This window comes from Micrasema longulum, unplaced genomic scaffold (assembly GCF_059751315.1).
Source record: "Micrasema longulum isolate JH-2025_06_02 unplaced genomic scaffold, ASM5975131v1 h1tg002411l, whole genome shotgun sequence".
Taxonomy (NCBI): domain Eukaryota; kingdom Metazoa; phylum Arthropoda; class Insecta; order Trichoptera; family Brachycentridae; genus Micrasema; species Micrasema longulum.
In genome coordinates this window covers 33,727-53,242 of record NW_028279558.1, presented here as the reverse complement: position 1 = coordinate 53,242, position 19,516 = coordinate 33,727, and the positions used below count along the sequence as shown (strand labels likewise).

General features: G+C 36.5%; 1 protein-coding gene across 4 annotated transcripts in view; it reads right to left on the bottom strand.

Moving 5' to 3' along the window:
• Nucleotides 1-2,195: 2,195 nt before the first annotated feature.
• The window catches only part of LOC148272259 (uncharacterized), a 40,799-nt gene continuing 23,478 nt past the window's right edge, over nt 2,196-19,516 (bottom strand). For 2 of the 4 annotated variants that reach the window (XM_088240274.1, XM_088240276.1), the window contains exons 10-15: nt 18,848-18,934; nt 15,945-16,042; nt 14,222-14,325; nt 11,304-11,486; nt 3,983-4,156; nt 2,196-2,732 (exon numbers count right to left, since the gene is read on the bottom strand). In XM_088240274.1, coding sequence (XP_088096400.1) covers nt 2,569-2,732; nt 3,983-4,156; nt 11,304-11,486; nt 14,222-14,325; nt 15,945-16,042; nt 18,848-18,934 — 810 coding nt within the window. In that variant the 3' untranslated portion in view covers nt 2,196-2,568. The remainder of the gene's footprint in view (nt 2,733-3,982; nt 4,157-11,303; nt 11,487-14,221; nt 14,326-15,944; nt 16,043-18,847; nt 18,935-19,516) is intronic. The other 2 variants (XM_088240275.1, XM_088240277.1) reach the window with 1 other exon arrangement.

The following is a 19,516-nucleotide window of genomic DNA, read 5'->3' as shown; positions in this document are numbered from 1 at the left end:
GAAACCTTTGTCATGTAGACAAAAGTCAACAGAGAAACCTAGGCAGAACGGTGAATGTTACACAGTGTGTAAAGTGGCCACTTAAACCAGCCAATGACAGGTCCTAAGCCCCGTAAATGCCTAGACTTCCATATTCCCCTTTCAAAAGTGTTTTCCCTATTTGTTGAGACAAATTTAGATCTAAATAACTCCCCAGGGAGGAAATTCAGCCAGTCTGCAAGCATTTGGATATACTCAAAACATTGATGATATGTTTTGAAGATAGGAGCTAGATTACAGCACGTCTTGCAGCTACAGAGCCCACGGTTGGTAATATAGCCCCCTTTTACATAATGTTTTAATTTGACAGTGAGGTTAACTATTTGAATCATATTAAAATAAATATTGAAAATAAAAACATTTTTAAGAATAGGAGTTCGATTATAACACGTCTTGCAGCCACTGAGCACATGGACTGTTGAAATTCTAGACTCCATGATATATTATATCATATTATTTAGGTTAGGTCAGTTGGGGTAAGAGTTTCATACTTTTTATAAATTCTAATTAAACGCTCTGTGTCCACAATTTTGCGTTTTTTTTTTAATACCACAGAATGAAATTATATTTATTATAAACAAATTACAACAGGGATGATTTTACAGAAGGAAATATGGAAGTCTAGGCATTTACAGGACTTATGACCTGTCATTGGCTGGTTTAAGTGGCCACTTACACACCTTGTAACAATAACCATTTTGACTATGTTCGAACATGCATATTTAAAAAAAAATAATTCCATCCGTTGATTTTCATCATCATCATTCCCTTGCCGCACCTAATGGTGCATAGGGCACTGCATTGGTACACCAATCGTCGCGTATCTTGATAATTTTTGTTACATGAAGGTAAGATGATCAGTCTTACGCTTCAGGTGCCAGTCCAACGACCATGAAATATTCTAGTGTAAAAACACTCTTTCAAATAATATTTCATATCAACCATGTCGGGAATCGAACCCGAGACCTCTTGCATGGTAGACAAATACACTGAACGTTGATTTTAGTGAAGTTAAAAAGCTGAAACCTTTATTGTTGTGAAGAGATTCATCTTATCAAAATTCAATCAAGATGTTTAAAAATTGGAAATTCGTTTTGAGGCGTTGCCTAGTATATGAAATAATTTGAATAAACGTCATGCGTGCATGAGAGGCTGTGTGTAAATACAGAATGATATGTCGTTGTATCCTCTACGCCTACCTCTACGGAGAAACCGCGTGATGGTTTGTTTGTTTGATTTTTCGATTGAATTTCTCCGTCTTGTTTGTAATCGTCTTTTAAACCACGGTCGACCGAAAAGGCCTACAGGGCATTGTGCGTTTTAAAAATAAATAAAATTAGATTCTAATACCCGTATGCAGAGACAAACCTTAAGGTGAGGAAAGTACATCCTATTGTCTTTACCTTCGGGTTATTCTTTGCATATGCGATTAGAATGTACATTCCTCACCTTAAGTTTTGTCTCTGCATTTTGCATATGAGATTAGAATGTACATTCCTCACCTTAAGTTTTGTCTCTGCATTTTGCATATGAGATTAGAATGTACATTCCTCACCTTAAGTTTTGTCTCTGCATACGGGTATAAGCTTCGATGGAGTCCACATATAGCTGGTTTGTCGAACAGACTCAGTTCTGTGGCCTACGCTGTTAAAAATATTGTACATCTTTCTGATGAAGAAACAGCTAGATTGGTCTATTTCAGTTACTTCCACATTGTAATGTCTTACGGTTACGGTATACTGTTGTGGGGAAGTGCTGCAGATGTTGATTCTGTTTTTGTGCTGCAAAAGAGAACTGTTCGACCAATTTACAATGTGAATCCTCGAGAATCACTCAGAGATAAGTGTAAAGAAATCAATATATTGACAGTCACATGTTAATATATCAGTGAAAACTTGATCTATGTACATACAAATATTGTTGATTTTGAGAGGAACAGAGAATTCCATAGGTTTAACACGAGAAATAAAGATATGCTAGTTGTGCCCACTACTAGACTGCAAAAAATCAATAATTGTTTTGCCTCAAACTGCATACGATTCTACAACAAGGTACATCTTGAAATTCAGGCTTTGCCAATGGAAACAATTAAAAATTTTGTCAAGCACAGGCTGTTTGGAAAGCAGGAAAGACAGCTCCGTATTAGATACATTGTGTTGTTGATTTGAATTTATTCGTTTGTTAGGTTTAATTGACTGGTTCTTGAATTGTACAATACATTTGTAATTTATTGACATTTATAAGTGATTCAATGAACACCATGTAAATAATATACTAAACTAAACTAAACTAGCTGCTCTACGGGGTTCTGATCGGCCTCTGTGTCTGGTACGACGGTAGATCTCGCGATGCCCTCCTTCTCTTGAGGCACATCCTTATCAGCAGAATTATCACGACGACCAACGCTATGAAGAGCAGGACTCCTAGGGCGATCGCTGCGATGGTCGCTGGCGTGAAGTATTCTGCAAAAAAGTATTCCGCAATGAATCCCATGTAAAGAATTTACTAAACTAAACTAGACTAGCTGCTCTACGGAGTTCTGGTCGGCCTCTCTGTCTGGTACGACAGAAGATCTCTGGATGCCCTCCTCTTCTTGATGCACATCCTTATCAGCAGAATTATCACGACGACCAACGCTATGAAGAGCAGGACTCCTAGGGCGATCGCTGCGATGGTCGCTGGCGTGAAGTATTCTGCAAAACAGACAAAAAATGATGTCTCAAAAACGACAAATTCATCAAACTCCCATTTGCTCCCGACGTCCCACAGGGATCTGCATTGGTCGCCTAACGCACCGCTTCTCGATCACTTGTTACACTAAGGTACGATAATCAGTCTTACGCTTCAGGTGCTACCCTAGGCACAGTGAAATAGAACAATGTAATACAAATAGAACCACATTTAAAACATAACACGCTGTAAACGCACATGCAAGCAATCCATAGAAATAAGTAGCTGCTCTAATAAACCAGGTATTTTGGGTAAAAATAGTCAATGACGTCACACAGCATCTGATGACGTCATACTTGACGTGACGAATAGCTTATTTTCCGCTTTATTCAAATGACTAGAGTTTAATCCTTTATATCTCCCTTATTTCTCTATATATTTCAATACAAATAGTACCGATCGTCTGTGGAAGTTCAGTGCTACGAAATAAGGGATATTAAAATGCTTTCTTACCCGCGGTAAAAATTATAGTATTTAATCGTATGGTAACGTTTCTCTAAAATGTATGAAATATGGAAGAAAAATTATTTTAATAAAAATGAATTAATTTAAATGACGTCAAAAATTCTTTTAAATCAACCAATGATAGTGTTGTGATAGATTTCCGGTTTCTGGGAAGCCATTAACCAATCAGGACAACTCTCCAAAGAGAACTAATGACGTCACGTGCAGAGTAATAAAAAATTGGAAAACTTAAAAAATCGTAGTGATGATAATACAATACATTTTTATACAATTTTAAATTAATAAGGGTCAGAAAAAAAAAATTGTACTTATTAGTAGCATAAAAAATATTTTTTAATTTTAAATTCCCGCGAAAACGGTTCATTGCATTGTCCGCGCTCCTAATACGCAACGATTCGGTTAAATTTCGAACTTTTTTGTGACCGTTTAAATTTAAATAGAACATCGTCACGAATCTTGTCGCCACAATTGTCAAGGCCAAACACGTCGCATTTTTGTAAAGATTTTTTTTTTTTAACAATTTTACTTTAGATGTTATGTATGAAATCTTTTCTCCCAAATATATTTATATTGATTTTGAAAATACAATTAAGTTATCTTAATCCATTTCATATATTTTTATCGGTATTCGTAGTATGTGATATTTCCATATTAGTATTAGTAACGTAAAAGCTTTAAAGGGTGTCACTGAGTAACTAAATTTTGGGTATTCAGTTCATCTGAGTTCAGTTCGAGTACGTTTACTTACGGGAAACGTTGATTTCGTAGCTGGCGATGTTCCCGGCGACGTCGGCGGCTGATATCACCACAACCGCGTTGCAGCACGTGGCCGTGAACCTCGCCCTGTACTCCTCCTTCCCTCCCGCGTAGAAGCCGGACTGGTACACGACGGTTCCCGGAGACACCCCGATCCTCATCAGACCTGCGAAGAGTTGGAATGTCTTAAACAAACAGCAAAAATTCAACATAATATATTCTACATGAGATCCTGTTTACTGCATACCAAAATAAAACAGGGACGAGTTTGAGTTTGAGTATCGTCTATTGTCTTGTTAACCTTAATAATAAGTTAAGGTATGCTATCTTTGTTTACTTTTTTATATTTTACTTTTTGTGCTGTTACATGTTCACTTAATTGCCATATTTACTAGTTCTTTGCTCAATGTATTATTATTGCATTTTTTAAAATTATTTTTTATTATTAACTTTTTTAAATCATTCTAATGTTGTTGAAATTCCATTTGTCGATGCGTTTTGAAGCTGCAAGACTTTTTGTGATGTTAACTACGAGTATCATATTATGTAAATGTTATCAACTATCAAATATCTAAATTAAGTAAATGGGGTCTAGAATTTCAACCGTCAATGTGCTCAGTAGCTGCGAGACTTGTTGTTATCTAACTTCCAATTTTATAAATTTGCTTTTTATTTCGTTTTTAAAATATCACTTAAACTCTAAACTTCATTGTCAAATAAAAAATTTAAAAATAAAAATGTAAATAGGGGCAAGATTTTTTACTGTCCATGTGCTCTGTAGCTGCAAGACGTTCTGTTATCTAGCTCATATATATCGTAATTGTAATATATCATAATTGGAGACGAGGAACTAGAATCCCAACCGTCCATGCGCTCTGTAGCAGCAAGACGTGTTGGGATATTTATTTATTGTACAACGTGCTTGAGGTGATTTTCACAAAAACCTTATCTCCTTTAGTAGATTCACTACTTTTTTTATTCTTAAAAGCGTTTTTTTAAATATATTTATTCTGCTTGTGTAAGAAAAGGTTTTAGGTGTATATATTGCTGTGCTATATTTAGTTACAAAGGTGCTAAACTTGCTTTGTTTCTTTGTTGTTCTCAATATGTGTTATTTTCTAAATGTTAATATTTTTTATGTGCCGAATTGAGTTGTTATAACTCCTGGGAATGTAATTCAACGTATTATACTTGTAAAATACTTTTTGTTGTATGATTTATAAATAAAAATAAAATAATTAAAAAAACATGGCGTGTCAAAATCCAACAAATACTTGAGGATGGACATGTTAAAAGTAGGAATAATCGGCGCGCGTGCATGAGTAGAAGTATGAATGTAGAGGAAGCGAGATCTGTATAAAAAAGAGTGATGTGGCGTCCTATCCTCTCTGCCTACCATTACGGGGAAACGGTGTGATGGTTTGTTGTTGTTAATATATTGGCATATGCACCACCCCATCGAAAAAAACATATTGTATAAAGATTGTACAATTGAGTAATTTGCAATTTTTTGAGTAAAAGAATTATTGATTATTAAAATATTCCTTAATCTAATAAATGTGTTTAAATAAATAAATAAATGAGCTGGGAGCAGAGGTCATATTGCAATACACATAGTACACTCGTAATATTGTGAAGCAACAGCAGTTCGTGTTGAAATCAACAAATTTGGACAGCATTTGAAGTTTCGAGGAGTATCTCTGTATTTCGAAGTTGATTGATGGATTATACAATTACGTGTATAATTATAGCGGCTGACCTTCGCTAATTGCCATTTGTGTATCGTATCCGACGCTCAATAATATATCAACACGAGAAGTTTAGTCAACACAAGTGTGCGCGGTTAAGGCCGCATTGCTTGGGACGGAAAACTGTGAATGAGGGTGAGGTGGCGTTCTACAATATGCGTGGGTATAACTTGAATGAATCGTTGATCTGTGTTAATTAATGCGGAGTAAGAAAAATGCGTTTGCGCGATGATGGCAGATGCAAACAAGAACAGTACGCGGCCAAACAAACCACAGCAGACAAAAATCCTACCTTTGGGAAGTCAGGAAAGGGGATCAGGGACAGGAATCCGGATGCTAAATCTCAAAGTCCTGACTTTTGGGTAGTGTTTCCTTTTTTTGGCGAACACAACACTTTCACAATAGTTATGCGGGGAATATATAGATGAATGTGGCGGCGCGGCGGTCAGAAGTTGTAAAAGTGTGCGGATGCGGGCAGATGATTAAAAGGTGTGCGGATGCGGGCAGATGATTAAAAGGCGACCGGATGCGGGCAGATAAATTATAATGCATGCGGTTTTTGACAGAACAAATTATGAAGAGAGGAAAAACGGATTGTTAGATATATATGTTTTATAATATGAAAACTTTTCTGGTCCATTAGAGTTAAGTCTAACTGTGTAAAATAAAAAAACATGTAACTGTACTGTATGTTTCCTAAATACAAGAAAAAATAAAATAAAATAAAAAAATAGAAAATTGTTCTCATTCGACGAGAAGAATAAATAAATATTGGATGTTGGGAAATTACAGGATGGGTAGGATAGGTGGACCTTCATCAACTGGCGGTCCATCCAGCCACAAACCACTTAATCCCACCGACCACTCGCGCGACCAGAGGGTATTCGAAGCAAATGCGCATGTGATGACGTCGTATATTATCTAAGCCAAACTGGCTGTGCACAACGGATTATTAACAACCCTGTGTGGAAGTGAAACATGGAACTGGCTGAAGAAGGATGAAAACAGAATGAACGCGGTCGAAATGCGATCTCTTAGACGAATGTGCGGAAAATCAATGTATGACAGGGTTACGAATGATGAAATCAGGCGAAAGTGTAAATCGGGTCGGGTATAATTGATAAGATTAAGGAAGGGTCTCTGAGATGGTTCGGTCATGCAGAACGAATGGATGACGAAAGAATGGTAAAACAAGTATATATGGCGAAAATGAACGGTAACGTGAAACGAGGACGACCGAGGAAGACGTGGCATGATCGGATAAACCAAAATCTTAAGTGTGTTCGTGTGAAAAAAGACAGAACCGAAGATCATGTATGACAAGGAATGTGGAAAAAGCTAGAAATATTTGCCAGGATAGATGTATAGCAGTGTGGCGGTCCATTCTCTCTGCCTACCCCTACGGGGAAATGGCATGATGGTTGTGGTAGTAGTAGTAGTAATGTTATATTTAATTATAAAGGTGCTAAACTTGCTTTGTTTTTTTGTTGTTTTTAAGTTGTTTTTAATTTTGTTTAAATATGGTTCAAGTTCCGAATTATGTTGTACTAACTCCTGGGAATGTAATTCACGTGTATTATACTTTGAGATTTGTTCCCTTCAGAAACGCCAAATTGAAATCACCTAATGGGCCAAATAAAATAATGGATGTCTTTAATGGGTCACACGTAAATAAATCTGTTCAGTTTTCTGATCCGTATCATATGGCTTTAAAAATAGTTTAGTGACGTAACCTTTGCAAGATTTCTCTTCGATAATAATTCGGCAAGCAAAAAATACACATCAAATAAACACCGTATATGTTTTGCTTTTTTATAAAATCGGATTTGCGTAACTTTTTTTGTGCATCTTATTAATTTTGTTTATAATTCATTAACTTAAATCTCGCTGGCGACTGCTCCGTAAAATTATCTTCGATAGGTGTTCAAAACTCGAGATCCGTGCGGTACGCAAGGCCGAGACGAGCCTTGTTCACCAGGGAATGGACAGCTTCTCCTTGGCGGTGCCCACATACACGGAAAAGTTGCACGTTGCCGAACAAGAGAAGCTGTATAAAGGTCCTCCCTGTAATCTGGTAGCAAGGAGGTAATCCAGAAGTACAATGAACGGCAACGTGAGACGAGGACGACCAAGGAAGACGGGGCATGATCAGATAAACGGAAAATCTTAAGTCTGGTCATGTCAAAAGCAGACAGAACCGAAGGGCATGTATGACAAGATGTATGAATGTGGAGGAAGCTAGGAATGTATGCCAGGATAGACGTGTGTGGCGGTTCATTCTCTCTGCCTACCCCTACGGGGAAATGGCGTGATGGTAGTAGTAATAATAGTAGTACATGATATGCATTTCATGGGTTGAGAAAAGAGGAAATTGAATTCATCACTGATTGGGATTAAATTGATTGGATATGATCATTTCGCTGAAATGATTACAAACCTTTTTGTAATCGTCGAAATTCTTCTTGGAACCCACCAGATCTGTATATCCGACAGGACCTATAACAGGGCCACAGATAATAGCGAGAAGTTCCAAATATGTCAATCGAAGTTAAATTGGCAGTGCCTTTGTCCCAGAGCTTATGTATGGAAGTAAAACATGGAACTGGCAAAGGAAGGGTGAACGCGGTCAAAATTAGATTTCTTAGCCGAATTTACGGGAAATCGATATATAACCGGGGTTCCGAATGATAAAATCAGGCTAAAGTGTAAATCTGAGTCAGGCATAATTGGTAAGATTAAAAAAGGGTCTCTGAGATAGTTTGGTCACGTATAACGAATGGATGACGATAAAATGGTTAAACTGGTATATATGGCGAGAATGAACGGTAACGTGGGACGAGGACGATCGAGGAAGGCGTGGCATGATTAAATTAACCAAAATCGTAAGTCTGGTCATGTCAAAAGCAGGCAGATCCGAAAATCATGTATGACAAGATGTATGAATGTGGTGGAAGCTGGAAATGTATGCCAGGATAGACGTGTGTGACTGTCCATTGTCTCTGCCTACCCTTACAGAAAATGGCGTGATAGTAGTAGTAGTAGTAGTAGTAATCCAAAAACTGCCTAGTCTAGTGATCGGGGATAACCCAAGAAGATTTTAAGCGCTGACGGATTAAAATAAAAAAAAAGGTAACCTAACCCCCCCCGAAGGGAAAGATTCCCATCGCAATTTCCAAGCATCAACAAGAGCTTTTTAAGTATTTTTTTATATCCGATTGAGCGCTTTGAAAGGAAAATTCCTCAAATATCGGTTAGCATACGGGCACCTCTGAAAGTCTCCCATTTATCAACCCAAGAGTTAACAAACTATGTGAACGATCTGAAATTCCTTCCGTTTTTAATCAAGTCTGGATTTAAGACTGGTCTAGCTCTGGCAACATATATATATATATATATATAAAGTTGGATAATTCATATAGCGCCATTTTTGTGAAAATCACCTCAAGGGCGCTGTACAACTAGTAAATATACCAGTACGTCTTGCAGCTACAGAGCGCATGGACGGTTGGGATTCTAGTTCCTCGTTTTCAATTAAGATCAATAAAAAAATATAACAGAAAGGAGCTAGATTACATGACGTCTTGCAGCTACAGAGCGCATAGACAGTTAAAAATATAGCTCCCATTTACACATTTTAAAAATTGACTATTGAATTTAGTGTATTAATGATATTTAAAAAAATAATAATATGAATAATAAAAAGGAGTAAGATTACAACACGTCTTGCAGCTACTAAGCGTATAGACGATTGGAATTCTAGACCCCATTTACAAAATTTAGGTATTTTAAAGTTGACGTATGAAAGCTAAATAACCAATCATCGTGCAGCTACAAAGCGCATGGACGAGTGGAATTCTAGCGAAGTTGAAATGATATCAATTAATTTACAAAAAATAGAGCATAGTAGTAAATTGGTCAAGTGTTCATGCCAAGAAGTAAGCAATAAAAAACTAAATAAATAAATCACTGTTTCAACTCCATGGTTAACAAAGGGAGATGGGTGTCCGAAGAGAAGCTTTTGTAGACAGTGGGTAGATACCGTCGCCATGTGGCCCACTAGCTGCTTGATAACTTCTGGAAACGCACGTGTGTAGTTACATGTCAGATCGTCCAACAGAACTTCCTTTCCTTATTTAAACGGTAATAGTACAATGTCATAGCACATTTGATTTAACGCGCCCCAAACGCAACCTAATCACGAACACGTGTAACAATATCTTAACAACAACTGTATGCTGTCACTCAGTCGAAAAAAATATCAATAAATAAATAAAACACGTAAATGAAAGTTCAAGTCCAGAAAAAGCTTATTGTTTAAAGTGAGCTCCAACAAATTACTGGTTTAGTAAGTCAAATCATCCTGCTATTTCGAGATTTCTACAACATTGCTATGGCACCAAAAAAAGACTTAAAAAACAAGATTTTATCCACAAATCTTACATCTTCACCGCGATCCCCGTTCTCGGCTAATTTATTTATTTTTATTTGACACTTTATATACATATACAATAAATATACATATTAGGGCGGGCATATTGCCTTAAGGCAATTTCTTCCTACCCACCCAAACCGTTCAGTTTGAGAAAATTATCAATACATGGACATATTGAATCTTACAATTTTATACAAAAATTAAAAGCAAAGATTAACAAAAATATATATTTAAAAAATATATAACACTATACTATAAAGAGAGGAGAGGGGACGAGAAGGAAAGAAAAAGGATAAAGGAACAATTTAAATATTTAGATAGTGACATTTCAATCTTGACTTAAATGTAAATAAAGAAGGGGTGTTTCTAACATTAGTGGGTAGATTATTCCACAATCGAGCAGCTACTACTGTGAAAGAGGAGGCAAGAAAATTATAGCGATGACAGGGTATTAAAAGGGTTCTCTCGTTACTAGAACGAAGAGATAGTCCGTGTTGTGAAAGAGGTTGTATGAGCTCTCTCAGATAAACAGGCGAAGTGGGATTATTAAAAATATTGAGAAGAAGTGATAGAATGTGAATGTTTCTTCTATGCCTGATACTGAGCCAGTGTAGTTGCGTGCGATACTCGGTTATGTGGTCAAATTTGCGAAGATTAAAGATATAACGAATGCAAATATTCTGCAATCGTTCTAACTTATCAAGCAATTCAGAGTTAGCATCTGGATAACATACATCCGCGTAGTCAAGCTAATCTGGAGGTTAGTAATGCAATTTCTAACCTTCAAACTGAAAAGGAAAGGGAAAAATATGGCTACGATGAATGGAAAGTTTATTTATCCATAGAGAGTGACCAGAGGACTCGGCTATTGGAGAACCTTAGTTTGGCTCATAAAACAATTGGAAAATTGACGAAACAATTGCAAATTGACCAATTATCAAAAGCAAAATAATGGAGTCTACCCTTGAGTTATCCGTGACCTGAAACAACTTGAACTGCATGGCGATTTAGATACCAGCTCCTGTTTAGCGCTCTCGTCCTCGTCAGAGTAAAATAAGTGAACCTCGCACCGAGTTCGCAGCCGGACTCTCGCCACCGACCTCGTGTTTAGATAATTAAGTGGGCCCACTCACCGCTGTCCGTATCCCTCGCCACGATGTCCAGCCCCCAGGTGTGCGAGCCGCAGGAGCCGGAGTCCAGGTGTCCCTGGCAGTCCCCGCGGAACTCGTGACGCAGAGACGGCCGGCTCCGGTCCGAGGATATCCTTCCGTCCGTCTCCACGTACACGTATGTGCTGAGCGTCGTCGGCTCCAGCCCTGCAGAAACAAAAATATAAATACTTGTACATTTTTCATCAATTGGCATTTGGGGAATGATTTGGAGGTATTTTCTACAAACACCTAGCTCTGGATCGGTACTGTGAGTGGAGCGTTTCTTGAAAATTTGATACATTTGAGCAAGATGATTAGTTTCAGTACTAAGACATCGCCATATCCATATTGAATACTAAACAATTAATTAATTTATTTATTAGATATACGGCCTAAGCCAATTACAACAGTTAAATGAAGAAACATAAATGCAAGAAACTGAACAAAAAGAACATAAAACTATTTAGCAAAGACAAACAAGGGCAAAACAATAATTGTATACAATATATTAAAAAAACGAAAGACCTAAAACTTTGAGCTAAACCATGCCAATCCAACTTCATCCCACACTGTTTAGTCGCGAAGAGATCTACGAAAAGCCGGAAGATCTATCCCAAAGAATTCCAAGTCGTGTGATGAATTGACTAATCTAAACATTCTGGACATTGGGGCATAAAAACCAAAGTTGCTCTTAGAAGATTTAATAAATAGCAGATTTTGACTTCTGGTGACACGGTTGGGAACATGAAAAGAAGTTGATTGCAACAGAGATGGGACATCACTTAAAGCATTAAGTATTTTGAAAATGCATTTAAGGTCCATCTCAGTTCTACGTCTCTCCAATGAAGACAGATTAAGAGATTGCTCTATTTCAAAATAGGAATAATGACACCTTTGTAATCCGAGCAACCATGCCACTTTTCTTAGAAAACGGTGTTGGACAGACTCGATATGGTCAATATGAGTCCTGTAGAATGGAGACCAAATAGGAGAAGCGTATTCTAGATGGGGTCGAACTAGTGAGCAATAAAGAGTTTTGATGGTATTAACAATTGAATGTTTCTGAACTTTTTCAACTAGAATCTTTAAAATTTATTCATGAATTAGCAGCTGATGTAATTGTAGACGCAGGCACAATAAGAGAATATCGGAAACACAACATTCTAAAATTAGACGAGGACGGTCGAGAAAATCGAGGGGCTGAAATTATACAGTAAACCACCAGACAAAACAAAGATACAACATATGTTAAAACTGTTATCGTAAACAACAGAGTATGAAAAAATTTAAGTTTGTAAGTGAAAATTATTGATGGAAGTTACTACTACTACTACCATCACGCCATTTCCCCGTAGGGGTAGGCAGAGAGAATGGACCGCCACACACGTCTATCCTGGCATACATTCCTAGCTTCTTCCACATTCATACATCTTGTCATACATGCCCTTCGGTTCTGTCTGCTTTTGACATGACCGGACTTAAGATTTTGGTTTATCTGATCATGCCACGTCTTCCTTGGTCGTCCTCGTCATTTTCGCCATATATACTTTTTTTACCATTCTTTCGTCGTCCATTCGTTCTACGTGACCGAACCATCTCAGAGACCCTTTCTTAATCTTATCAATTATACTTGACTCAGATTTACACTCTCGCCTGATTTCATCATTCGTAACCCTGTCATACATTGATTCCCACACATTCGTCTAAGAGATCGCATTTCAACCGCGTGGAAATTCATTGTAATTTAATCCATAAATTTGGAATATCCAGTTCATTCATCCAACTCATTTGTTAACCCAAAAAAAAATGAAAATTTTGATCTTTAACAATATTTTGAGTTTGTCCAAATTTTTGTAGACAAGGACTGGATTCAACTCCCTGGGGAGCTGTTTATATTAACATATTACAACAGAGATGAAGAACATTTAAGAAAAGGTAATATAGAAGCGAAGAATTGAAGGAATATAGATGTTCAAATATAAGGCAGAATGGTGAATGTTACACAGTGTATAAAGTGGCCACTTAAACCAGCCATTGACAGGGCATAAGCCCTGTAGATGCCTAGACTTCTATATTACCTTTTCTTAAATGTTCTTCATCTCTGTTGCAATATGATTTTTAAGATGAAATTAACTTTATTTAATTTCAGTTCATATAATTTTGAATTATCTATCCTTACCTCTGTTTTGTATAAATACATTGAACTCCTTAATAAAGATACCAGTCTCGAAGATATCGCGAAAGCGATGAAACCGGTCACTGGATATTCCAAATTTGTGGATTAAAGTATCACTCGTCTTTTATTTATATAATAAAACAGAGTATGAATCAAAAATGAAAAAAATATTTTGTTGAATGAAGATAGTAATCCGTGAGGGTTTGCAAATTAATTTCAAATTAATAAAACTTTTTTGACTGTCAGAAATCGAATCCAGGATCTCAGGTCCGACAGGTAAAGTCTAATCTAACCTAACTTTCTTAGCCAGTAAACCACGAGGCGAACTGATCTCAACTCAACATACCTTTTTAGTTAACATATTACAACAGAGATGAAGAACATTTAAGAGAAGGTAATATAGAAGTATAGGCATCTACAGGGCTTATGACCTGTCAATGGCTGGTTTAAGTGGCCACTTTACACACTGTGTAACATTCACCATTCTGCCTTATATTTGAACATCTATATTCCTTCAATTCTTCGCTTCTATATTACTTTTTCTTAAATGTTCTTCATCTCTGTTGTAATACGTTAATATAAACAGCTCCCCAGGGAGTTGAATCCAGTCCTTATATACAAAAATTTGGACAAACTCAAAATATTGTTGATACCTTTTTAGTATTTTTGCTTTGGGGAAGTCATAGAGTTGGTGCTTTAAAAGTTATCCATAGATATAACATACCATTTGCTGTAAATGTGATAGTGTCTCTGACGTTGTTCTCTGCATTAGAAGTTATGCCGACTGTGACAATAACATTGGCTGTCTGGCCTGCGTTGATCCACTGTCTGTAAACAAAGAATTCATTTATCAATTATTATTTTACCCATGTAATATTAATACGAGTATCACCTAATTATCTAGGCATTCAGTTGATTCGATGGTAAATATTATATGTCTTCCTGCAAAAAGCACCACTTGCTTACTTTAGAAGATCGCCGTCTACTATTAGACATGGGGGTGCTTCGTGACATACTCAGTGGACGCCTTGATAGCCCGGCTCTTTTGTCGGAGTTTTCATTAAATGTCCCCGGCTACCGCACCCGTCACACGTCGAGCTCTCTATTTCATGTGCCAGCAGTTCGTACGAACTATGCCCTGAACTCTCCACTTATACGGTTTGCTCGTGAATATAATTTGAACTTTCCCCTTATTGATCCATTTGATTGTAAAAAAATAACATTCAAAATGCGCGTCTTAAAACATGCTTTTTTTTATACTTAGTTTCAATAATAAAGTCTTATTTTATCTTATTTTATTTTATCTCTAATTCTTGATATTTTATATTGATTTATATTTTCTACACTTGTGCAATATTTACACACATGTCCACCCTCATTCCAATATAACACCCACTCACCCACCCTCTCATTCACTTACACTCACACAAACACACTTGTATGTATTGTACGTGTATTTAATGTATTTCTGCGGATATCTGTCATTGGTTTTATTCTCTGTATATTTTATTTGTTATATTTTTGTTACATGCATTACTGTTGATATCCCCAATAAATAAAAAAAAAAAAAAAAGGTATAAATCATCAAAGTTAAGTAAGTTATCGAGACTGTTATTATTATTGTTAATGAGGAATTCCAGCCCAACCCGGAATTAAATTTTAAAAATGTTTTCGTGTACACGTGAATATTTAAAAATTTTGGAGTAGGATGAAATATCTCAAAAACGCACGCAAAAATAAATAAAGAATGTTAAAAATAGTATTCATTTTAAAATCGTAAATAATGACGTCACTCCTTATATCTACGTGTAGTATTTCCGGTTTCCGCTTGAAAGCCCCCGCACCTTGTAAGGAACGTTTTGACCATAGAAAAAATAGTATAATTTGTATAATTTGACATTTCAACCAGAGATTATGTCAACTTTCTAGGTTTTTCTAAATCGAAACGTTCGTAAAAACAACCATAACATAGAAATGAGCAAATTACGATAAACTAAATGAAGTAATCAAAGCAATATACCATAGATTCTTGTCAGTTTTGTTATTGGCTGGAGAAATACAACTTGCCGCAGTCAGTGAAAGTAAGAACGCCAACCGTTTCATGACGTCACTACTGAAAAGTGACACACTGATTACAGTCATTTGGCGCGGTATTTGATAAATGTAACTTTAAAAAATCATATCTTTGTAAATAACGCACAAAAAAAAAAAAAAAATTTTTGCTTAGTTAAATAGTACGCTAATAGAAAAAAATAAATTAGAAAACAGTGGAATTCCTCATTATCAACATAAAATGGTTTGAAAGTATGAATTTTTACTTATACTGAAACATTTAGTTGGTCTTCTATTTGGGCTCCATTCTACAGGACTTATATTGACCATATCGTAGAGGGTCCAATGGTTGAAACGTCTTTCTACATATTGGGAAAATATAAACACGTACAAACCTTGACGGTAGCATGGATCTTAAGAAGTATTGGTCATCTTTGGCGCCGAATCGGAAGTAGATTGCGTTATCTCGATTATTTGTTACTTCGAACTGAATCTGGAAACAAAAAGATATGGATATAATGAACTGATCAAAGACATATAATAGTAGACTAACTCGAGAGAACCGCGCGCTGACCATGCTCTAGGATCCGTTTCGTCTGCTCTAAGGTCTGAGAGATTGTTAGGACTATAAGGGTCTTTGCACAGGTTTGTGCTTACTGTTGGTATTAGAACAATTAGGGTTTTTGCGAGGGATCAGTGTTATGACGAGAGATAATTTCGCCTGAGTTCAATAGGGATCATGTTAGCATCTGTGTGTTAGGACTTTGCCAGTAGTGACTTAATAATTTGATGTACTTATGTGCTATGGTATACGTATTGTTTTTCTTCTGTTGCTTGAGTGCATGTTGCATAGAGCAAATTCTTCTAATGTATCCTATTTGTATTTGGGTTTTGTATCGTTGTTTGATTTGTTTGTATTACTACGTTCCTCTTCCTTTCCGAAGTGCGATCTAGAGCACGCGGCCGCGGTCTCAATTTGGAACCAACACTGTATTCCTTCACTGTCGTACTGGGAAATTAGGAAAAGGTTACTGTACTGACCATGTGTATTTAATTGATCACAAATTGATAATACTGCAGTGAGGGGTACAATGAAAGCTTTTAAAGTTTCTATGTTTTGTTATTTCCGCGGTTTGATTGTAAAGAAATATTACATTTTCGCTTAATTAGTTTTAAAAAAAATTGGTAGTGAATATGCGAAACTGAGCAAAGACACAAATCTTCATGAACAGTTTCGGGGAAGGGGTGGGTGCTTTCATTGATCAAAAACATCAAGTCTTCGGTTCCTCTTTATCTGAGGTCCCTAATATTTTTTGTCTCGTAGACCTCGTGCCGATTTGGTTTGGGTAGGACACTCAGCTTTCTTGATATGAGTTTTTTTTTACGAATTTATCATCTTTTAATGTGTTTTTTTTAAGAAACCGACCGAAACAAGATTTTCAACTCAGAAATTTATTAAAATAAATAAAAGAGACTTCCAAACGCCCTGAATTAGGCGTTTTTATTGTAAAACTTTACGAGTTCATTAAAATAAGTGTTAAATAAAATCACAATGAAATAAAAGTTTATAATGACAAAATTTGTTCATTTTTAGCGCTTTTCGATTCGTTGTTATGTTAATTATATATATAACTTATAAAAAAACAGTTCTTCTGTGTACGCCATGGAAACTCCTCATGCATGCACGCCGCGCCGATCGTTCTGACTTTTAAAATAATAAAAAAATAAGCTTTCATGGAATTTAGCGAATTATTTGAATTTCGAGGCCACCTTTTCAAGTCATAAATAAAAAGTTGGGTTACATCGGAATTCGTTTTTTTTCTCGTTTTACTTTACATACGTTACATCATATATTTTATTGGTACAAAATATTCCCAATCAGCAAAAGTGCTGGTGTGGGGGGATATAATTCGAACCTCGGACCACCTTATCCGTGACACTACTCGAGTTTCTACAGCACCTTTGTTAGAATCACGATAAAGTAAAAATTCTTAACTCTTCCTTAAACTCTCCTCTCTTCGTCACCTTTTATTCACCTTTTATTTTGAACACTCATCATTATCATTCCCTTTCCGATGATCAGTCTTACGCCAGTCTTAGTCTAGGGACTATGAAATATTCTAGTGTAAAAACATCTTTTTTAATTGAATCGGGTTGTGGTCTCGTGGCTAGTGTTGCGGACTCACGAATCGGAGGCTTGAGGTTCGAACCCCACTCTACCTCAACTTGATTCCTATTTTCTAATAGTGAGTTATTTACAACTCGTCTTATTATTTACCCAAAAATCGAAATATTTGGGTAAATATTAAGGTGAGTTATTTACATCTCGTCTTATTATTTACCCAAAAATCGAAATATTTGGGTAAATAATAAGAACGCAAATCTTTCCTTTATCCATTAATTAAAATATAATATTTCATATCAACCATGTCGGGAATCGCACCCGAGACCAAATGCGCTGACCATTACACCACGAGGCCGACAAAAGACTAGGCTCAATATAAATGTATTTTTGTACTGGAATTGCTAGTTCTGTTTGAGTATCATTTTGTTTTCTTCACATAAATATGAACGTATTGAAACTTACAACACATACGACTATTTTAAAATTTTATTGGTCGAAAGACATTTTTTTAAATATATATTTGGACCCCTGCATTCAGTAGCCTAACGTGTCATGTACCCGGAAAAAATCGTTTTCGTTTGTCTTGGAAATGGGATGTTTGATCACTGATTTTGGTTTATACCTTTATGAGCCCAATCACCATTGTTAGAAAATTCAAGAACAATGGCGCGTGATAACTACTTTTAACTACAGTGTGGATATCTGTTAAGGATATTCCATCTTTCCTGCATTCTGCTTCAAGATTATGGCGTTGCAAAATGAAAACTGGGCACTGAAATAACAGGTGTTCGATACTCTGCGAAGAAATATCATCGCATGGACAATAGTCATCATTCCTTAATTTAAACCTGTATAGGTAACTTCTCGTAGCTCCGTGTCCGGTAAAAATTTGGGTCGTTTCGAAAGTACTTTGGTGATGATTACGGAAGTTTGTTGCATCAGCCAGCGTTGGGTTTAGTGATTTTACTTGTAGAAGAAGCGCGGTAATGATCCTCCCAACGCTGCTGCGTATTTTGTTTTATACAGCGTTTAGCAAAGCTTAGGGGAAATTCTGAGAAGAAAGATCGATCGGAAGATATTGCTAATCGGCACTAAGATCGCTAGTGTGCAAATATAACATTATAGTTAATTTGCATTGCGTCGCAGTCGCCATAGCGAGTGCTAAGATTTTACCTGGATTTGTGAACCCGGAGACCCATACAGTCGACTGGAACTTCCAATTTGGATGGCCGTCAGTGGGAGGCCATCTTGCGGAGTTAGCTGGAAATGAAAAAAAAAACAACACATTGAAAATGTTTAATAATATGCAGATACTACTTCATTATTAACCTCACTCGATTTCTCTGTAGGGTAAGTGGAGGGATTAGAATCTTATTGCAAAAAGATCCCAGATCCTATAAACTAAGTATTGGTGCAATCTAGGTATTTATCAGCCCAATAGGCCTTTAACCCTACTGTGAGTTGCCTAAATGTGCTCCTCGTAATGAGCTTAGGTCATGGGCCAGAAAGCGGAGTGTAATGCTCTGGCAAAAAGTACCTGGTCAGCACCATTCGAAGGAACTGATGGTACTCGCAAAGTTTTGCCTTTGACCTAATAAAGCTCAGCCGAAATCAAGTGACGGTTTACACAAGAGCCCGCCCAGGGCACTTCAGATTGAACAAACACTTTGCTAGAATGAACCTTTCCAAATCTTCCAGATGTTGGTTTTGGAGTGCAGATGAGGAAACACCTATGTACATTATATGTGAATGTGATGTTTTTTATTTATTTTTATTTTATTTATTTTTTTTTTTTTTGCACCACAACAGGCCAGGAGGCCCAATTACAGTGGTGAATTACAT